We start from the raw sequence: 8,330 nt of genomic DNA on the forward strand, positions 1-8,330 counted from the left end.
AACATTACTTTGAACCTCCCCGTGGTTTTAAAATTGTTTCTAATTAATAATTGCTAGTAAAACTTCTCCAAGATTTAGTGTTTTCTTTTTAAGAAAAGGCAGGTGGACACAAAGAGACAGAAAACATTTGAAAGGAAAAAATAACTTTGTCCTGGAACCCCACTCAACTGCTACCTGATGTAAAGAAGGGTTAGAGATGTCATGTGTCATATATAAGTCATTTGATCTCACGTGGCATATTTATGCCACTGTTCTACATTTTAGAAGTTTCTGCATAGTTCTTAACATATTTCTTAATCTAACATGAAAAATCATTCTGCCTGGGTAAAGGCATATAAACTCAGAAAATCCTAAATGTTCTATTAATCTTTTGGACATTTCCAGTCAAATCCAGAGTAATCATTTCATTATTCTAAAAAGAGAAGAAAACAATAAACTGGAAGAAATATTTCCACCAAATTAATAGCTAAAAGACTAAGATCTATAATAGATAAGAAACACAAATTTCTGAGAAAAAATTACAATAGCTCAATTGAAAATGGGTAAAAAATATAAATAATACCGAAATAAACAACTATATTAAAAAAGTTTATGGTCCTCCAAATGTTGATGACATTATACATTCTTGCAATGTTTTCTAAACAATATACCAATATACACTAGGGTCTTAAATTTATCTGGTCAAGAGAATTTGGCACATTTATCGGAGTCAAGATAATTTATCTTAAGGAAATAATGAAAAAGAAAGGAAAAAATATATGCACTAGTTTATTCATCACAGTGTCACTACAATGTAAAATATTAAAATGATATAAACATACAATAATAGGGAAACAACTTAGTAAATTATATTATACAATCATTAAGAAGACTGCATAACTAGGTAATAAGTGAAAATCAAATCATGTATTGTCATTAGTTATGTAAAATTCTTATGTGTTCAGACAAAGAGCATAGGAATTATGGAAAAATAGAAAATAGTCAAAGTTAGGGAATTATGGATTTTGCTTTTGTAAAAGATACGCTCTGTGAATATTGCTTTTTCTAATCCCAGCAAATTTCAAGTGTATAATACACTGTTATCAACTATAGTCACCATGCTGTACATTATATCTCCAGAACTTATTTATCCTATAACTGAATGTTGTACAATTTGACCAACATCTCCCCTTTCCCCCAACTTCCCAGTCCCAGTCCATTCTACTCTCTGTTACTATGAGTTTGACTTCTTTTTAGATTCTACATATAAGTGAGACCATGCAGTATATTTCTTTCTGTGTCTGAGTTATTTCACATATCATAATATCCTTCAGGTTAATCATGTTATTACAAATAGCAGTACCTCCTTCTTTTTAGAGGCTGAATAGTACTCCATTGTGTGTGTGTGTGTGTGTGTGTATCATAATTTTTTTATCCATTCATCCTTCAATGGACACTTATGTTGTTTGTATATCTTAGCTATCATGAATAATACCACAATAAACATGGGAGCAGAAATCTCTCTCTGAAGTACTGATTTCATTTCCTTTGGATATACACCCAGCAAAGGGTTTGTGGGTCATATGGTAGTTCTCTTTGTAATTTTTTGAGGAGCATTCATACTGTTTTCTATAGTGGGTGTACCAATTTCAATCCCACCAACAGTGTAAAGGGATTCCCTTTTCTCCACATCCTAGCTAACACCTGTTATCTTTTAACATTATTGATCATAGCCATTCTAACAGGTATGAAGGGATATCGTATTGTGGCTTTCATTTGCATTTCCCTGATGGTTAGTGATGTTCAACATCATTTCATATACTTGTTGGCAACTTATAGGTGTTCTTTGGGAAAATGTCTACTCAGGTTCTTTGCTCATTTTTTAATCAGGTTTTTTGTTTTATTTTGGTTTTGGTTTTTGGTTTTTTTGTTTGTTTGTTTGTTTTGGGTTTTTTTGCTATTGAGTTATATGTGAATATTTTTTAAAGCTGAAATTGTTACAGCAGTTTCCTCTCTCAGTAACCCCCTCCCCGCAACCTCCAGTATGGAATTGTCTTGGACCTCCTCTGAGGAGCCATAGGAACTAAAAGGTTACATTAAGGGGTTTCCACAGAGCCAGAGAGCTCCAGTGTTTGACAGACCAGTAAAATCCAGCTGACACTTCTGTCTCAGGTTTCCCAAACACTTACAAAAAATGCCAAGCTCTTCTGAATGAGACAATGACAAACTGATAGCAATGAACTTGAGAATGATCTCCCTTTGTTGGTGACAGGAAAAAAAAAAAAAAAAGAGGCAAGTTTAACTTTAAAATAGGAAAGGTAAGAGAAAAAGCAATCCAAACTCTGACAGTTTAACAGTGAACTCTGAATTGTCACTTAAGACCCAGAAAAGGAAACCCAAAGGTCGGGATGGTTTGTTCCCCAAAGAAACCGCACAAGCCACCACAACCAAAAACAAAGGCTATTGGGCACTATTATCATACAAAATAAACCAGAAAACACTGAAAGGCACAGCTGCCCATATACAATATCACAGAAACCAGTTCTCAGTGCCTTGAGTCTCCCTTTCCTGCAATATCCTTTTTTTAAAGTAAGTCACCTTTCTGCTCTTCTAATTCCTCTTTTTGCTCCTCAACTTCCAAGGCACCAAATAATTTCTTGGTCTCCCTAATTTCTTGATCTCCCTACCAACCCTATTAAAACCCTGCTCAGACAAGGGAGATGACTGACAAGTTTTAAAGTAGTTCTTTCCCAGGGGGTACTTGTACTTTGTCAGGGAGTGTAGTAGAAGTTCTTCAATGTTTTGATGCCAATATCCCTTCCCTGATGTAAGTTTCCTTTCTCTGGTCCACGACATCCTGTCAACCAAGTCATCTTCCATCCCTCCACTTCACAGTGGGTATGTGACCCAAGCTGGAGCAATATTCCCGGAACACAATGCCTGTGGGTACATGACCCAAGCAAGATATGCCAGTCCTGGGCCTGTTTGCCCTCAGTTCTCTCCTCTCCCTGCACCTGTTGTATTGGGTAATACAGGGGGACTTGGCCCTGGCTCAGCAGGCTGCAGCCAATGGAAGATGCTGATGGGAGGCTGCAGGACAGGAGGAAAGGGGAAGCCAGGATTCTTCTCCGGTTCTTTTTTCTGGGTAGAGCAGGCTGTCTCTTTTTGGCTCCAGCTCCCACCATTGGCCCCCCCCCCCCCCGATTTCAGCCGCAGGCCCTGGCTATGGAAATTCTTCTTAGTTTATCCCTCTGGCTTAAGAGAGGTTTCTACTTTCTCATTTTGCTAATCTCTACATTTCCTGCCTCATTCTCCAATTTGTCTCTGAGCTTGTTAAACACCGCGAAACCAACTGTCTGCTTTAAAATGTTATTTTAAATACTTAATGTGCTTTCTTTTTTCCTGCTGGAATGATTACTAGAATTAGAGTCATTCCATGAGATTTTACTTGTGGATACTAAGAGAATAAATGTCTCTTCCTGTTAGATCATTAGGCTGTAAGATTAGGGATGCCAATAGCCAGTTTCCAGCTACCTAAACCCAATTTTAGAATGACATCAAACACAGAAGCACACAGAGCCAGGAAACAGAGAGAAAAAGAATATCTGACACATTCTTAGCACTCCTTGTGAAAGGATAGAGTTCCCTTATCCCTGTCACAGGGCATGTGACAGGGGTGTGGCTCCCTGGGCTCCGTGCCTCCCAGGCGGAACATGTAGACAGGCAGGTGAAGAGGTCGTGGGGAAAGCATTTGGGCCTCAACCCTATGGCACTGTCTATGGGTGGGTGTCTGCCACTCCCAGAGCCCAAGTGGTTATGTGTTACAGTGTGCTCTTTCAGCCTTGCCATCTGCAGACAGCTGGTGTTAATCAGTTCAATAAGCCCCTCTGCCTTATCGCCAGGGCAGAGGGCCAGTGTGATGGCTTTCTGTATCCTGAGTTCTTGCCTAGTGTACCGGCAAAATCGAATCACACATGGGCTTGAAGGATGAGTGCGAGGTTTTACTGAGTGGTGGAGGTGGCTCTCAGTGAGGTGGATGGGGAGCTGGAAGAGGGGAATGGAGTGGGAAGGTGATCTTCCCCTGGAGTCTGGCTGTCCTTGGCCAACGTTCAGAAGCCTCTTCCCTCCTTCTCTGCCACCCCACCCCACCATTCTCCACTGCTCTGTTGCTCTGCTCCTCTCAATGTTCAGCTGCTTATGTGTGTGTCGCTAAGGTCTCAGGTTTATATGGGCACGGGATGGGGGTCATGTGGGCCAGAGTGACCTTGGAAAATGCAACCTTTGGGCATGAAAACAGGAGTGCCTGTTCTCACTTAGGTCCATGGGAACAGGCCCCAGGGTGGAGCACTCACCAGGGACCCTGCCCTTCTCTACCCAGCACTTCCCTGCCCCCTCCCACATCACTTGTTCTAAATAGACTTAAAGTTAGCATTATCATATATTTTGTAACTCAAACCATGACACTTGAAGGTAAAAAGGGCTGCTAGTCATGCTTAACTCAGAAAAACAGGCACAAATTGGGACTTGCCCAGGCAAACTAAAACATATAGTAATCCTACCAACTCGGTCTTTGGACTTTACATTAACTGATCCATTAAATTACTTTTCACCTTTAACCTAATTTGAGTTGGGTTTCTATCATTAAACTGAAAATTGCTGACCAGTGCACGAGACAAAGATTTAAATCAAAGGAATTACTTCCTAGTGGTAGCATTCATTTCAGAGTAGACAGAGGAATATCCATGTCTACCTGAATTAGTCACAACAATTGCATGTGGAGCTTGCAAATTTATAGCCCAGTATTTCAGCAACATTTTATGGAATTTTAGTTACTATGCCCCAAAAGTGCTAAAAAAAAAGTGCAAAGAAAACAACTGTAATTACAAAGGGAAACACGTACACTTACCCTCAGGCTAAATATGGCTCTTTGGTGATTTTTTTTTTTTTTTAACATTTAAAGTGGCCCTTACTTGAGGTTTATTTTCATCTGAATACAAATTTTGAGTCAACCACATCTTATCATTTTCCCTGTGCCCTGCTACTATTTAGGTGCAGCCCTATGATGCCACTAAGAACACTGGCTTTTGAGGTCTGCTTTTATTCTTTATTCTCTTCCCTTTACTTTCTTCTGTTCTCCTGTAAATATAGGCTCTTGTTGGTTTGCCCAGGAACCCAACAGTCTTTTACAACTATTTCTCTAAAAAACACACATTCTTTGGGGAGTGCCAAGCCCACATGACATTTGTTAATCTCTGAATTCCGTGCACTGACAGCAGTTGTCTCACTTATGGCAAAACAGAAAACAGCAATTTAAAGACTATATATCCTAAGTCCAGTGGGAATGCTCCCCACCCAAATGGAGGCCTTTTTTTTATGAGGAAGCCATTCATAATTCAAGTGTTTGACTTTCCATGAGAAGTTAAATCTTTTAAAAGCCATAAACAATGATTATGACTAAGTTCTCATTTTGGGGGTCTCAGTGTCACTTCCATGAAAGGGCAGATATATTAAGAACTGGAAGGAAGGAGAATGGTGTGAACCCGGGAGGTGGAGCTTGCAGTGAGCTGAGATCCGGCCACTGCACTCCAGCCTGGGCGACAGAGGGAGACTCCGTCTCAAAAAAAAAAAAAAAAAGAACTGGAAGGAAATATCTATTTACTAACAAACTAACCTGTCTCGCTGCCCATTTCTTACAGAGCCAATTACCCTGGTCACAAAACATAATTTTTTTTAAACAGAAAAATATATCCCTTTTCAAAGGTTGAATTGGTGCCAAATTCTTCACTGGAAATAAAAGTACAAGCATATACAACTCTAAAATATTTAGAGGTCAAAAGTTTAATACATACAAGCAAATCCCCAAACACTGTTCATCAGGAATCATTTTGTTCTGGAAGGTAAATTTTTCTCTTTGTGTCCTTTTTAGTAACTTGTAAAAGAATTTGTTACAGGTTCTACATTTTTGTCAAAGTGTGTCACAAAGATTTAACGATATAAGGAACAATGGTACTCTTGTATGTTTTGTGAAATTCTTCACCTCATTCAAGTACAAATCTATTGAAAAATAGAAAAACTACCAAGTCCATTATCCTGAATAATAATAAACAACAGGTTTTATCTAATTCTTAATCCTAAGCAAAATGCATTGAGGAAGACTTTCTGAGATGACTGGGAAATAAAGGAGAGAAACAGATAAAACTCAAACGAGTTGATTAAAAAGACCACAACAGGTAAGTTTTACCGTCTAGATGCTTTCCTTTGCTTTGTCACTTTCAGAGAGTGTGATGTCCTCAGTACTCAGAGAGGTTTCCAGTAGCCTAAAGTGTTCATGTAGGGTTGGCAATGACCTGAGGAAGTTATACATCCTTACACGCAGCCTCAGCCGAGTCACTGAAGACAATGACTTCTTTCCCCCAATAGACGATAGCAACGTCAACACTTTGGAAGCTTCAGTCTGGAAGATTTTTGTTCTAACAGTGTACAGGATAAAAATTTGCAATCCCTGCAGATAGAACAACAGTTCAATGTTGGGTAAGTGCTGAGATACAGTATCAAGGAAGACATTTTATTTCACTCTGCCACCCATTCTTCTCATCTGCATGGCACTTCCCCAACTTGAATTTGCCAGTCTGCAGCTGCCATGCACTTTTTAATCTAACAGGCTTGAGGCAAAGTTTTTCCCATATACAAAGATATACATGGAAGAGTACAATAGCAGACGTAGAAGATCTGTGTTCAGGTCCTGGGTTGCCACTAGCTGGCTGTGTAAATGTGCTTATTTCCTAATCCTGATAATCTTCAACTTCCTGAAGGAAGAAGATTAACTATGAAATACCTAATTCTTCTTCCAGTTCTAACATTCTGTGATTCCATATTTATTTGAGTTTTAGTAACATAACTAGAAATTTGTGCACTTAAGGACCAAAAAATGTAAAGCCCTTCTAGTCACTGCTTTTCTGTAATTATAAAGACCAGATGTACATGAGAAATTGAGCCACAAAACACTGAATAATATTTTCTACATGTTTCCAGTAAAAACTACAATTTATTGAAGTCATATTAGTATCAGACCCTTGCTTTTCACTTAATCCTCCTCATTTGATCCTTCTCATGTAATCCTCACATCAACCCAATACAACAAGCCTTATCATCCACATGTTTCAGATAAGGAAGCTAAAGTTCAGATAAACGAAGTAGTTTGTCCAAGATCACCCAACCAGTACTCAGTGGAGTCTGGAATTGAATTCTTACATCTTTGGCTCCAAAACCCCTCGTCTATCCAACATATGGTGCTGCCTACACTGTTGCCTGTAACTGTAATAGAAAGTGACTGGAAAGTGTACCATAGTTTTTGAGATGCCTCTGTTAATTCTTTATTAATATCCTTTGTGGAAATGACAGATTAAATAGCATCTGTAGTTAAGTTGATAATATTGTGCCAATGTCAGTTTCTTGATTTTGACAGTATACTATGGCCATATAAGATATTATCATTTGGGAAAGCTGGACAAAGAATATGTGGGAGCTATACTATTTTTCCAAAATTTTTTATTAAATCATTTCAAAATGAAAGTTATTTTTAAAAATAAATATCCATCAATGTCTCCCACATTGGCCCCAACCCTTTTAAGAGTTTATTTTCGGAATCATATTCTGTCAGTCTGTTATTGGAGACTTCTGGTACTATGGAAAGACCCTGATAGCTTGACTAAATATCAGTAAGTGTTGGCAAGAGAGTCTCTGGCCAAAAGTAGAAAAAATAACTTCCTTATTACTCAACAGGTGGTATCTAATACATCAGAAGAAAGGCCCTTATGAGAGTGTGTGCTTGGAGACACAGGTTTCAGAAGGGCAGGACTAGTCATTGGCCATCCTGATTGTTCAAGGGAGAGAAATTTATTTGGGGCACATGAGAAATCCAGTCTGTAGAAAACCATCTTTTTTTGTGGCATACACTATTTCATCTGATTTTTCCAGAATTTAAATTCTAAGGTAAAACTGAGATTCAATCAAATTTCTGTTGGTACAATAATTAGGAAAAGACCCTAGACCATGGATAATTCATAAAAACACCATCCTGTTGGACCTGTTTGGGTGGACTCCCAATATTTCTGTGCTTCCTAAAATCCCAAAAATATTATTTGAAAAGAAAAAATATGTGGGTCAGACTGATTACCACTAACACAAAGATCAAATTGGACCTTCTAAGTAATATCTGTAGCAAATAGTAAATGTTTATTAGAATTATAGCATTCTAAATCTAGAAGTTTTATGTGTGAACAAATCTAGTTATTCCTATACTTCAATGTACACAGAAATCACCTGAGGTCCTTGTTTAAAATGAAGAGTCC

General features: G+C 38.3%; 1 protein-coding gene across 1 annotated transcript in view; it reads right to left on the reverse strand.

The window, feature by feature from the left end:
* Window positions 1-5,745: 5,745 nt before the first annotated feature.
* The window catches only part of ADGRG7 (adhesion G protein-coupled receptor G7), a 76,778-nt gene continuing 74,193 nt past the window's right edge, over window positions 5,746-8,330 (reverse strand). The window contains exon 16 of the mRNA XM_011999894.1: window positions 5,746-6,481. Within this exon, the coding sequence (XP_011855284.1) occupies window positions 6,224-6,481 (258 nt within the window). The 3' untranslated portion in view covers window positions 5,746-6,223. The remainder of the gene's footprint in view (window positions 6,482-8,330) is intronic.

The sequence above is a fragment of the Mandrillus leucophaeus genome, unplaced genomic scaffold, assembly GCF_000951045.1.
Source record: "Mandrillus leucophaeus isolate KB7577 unplaced genomic scaffold, Mleu.le_1.0 Scaffold608, whole genome shotgun sequence".
NCBI lineage: Eukaryota > Metazoa > Chordata > Mammalia > Primates > Cercopithecidae > Mandrillus > Mandrillus leucophaeus.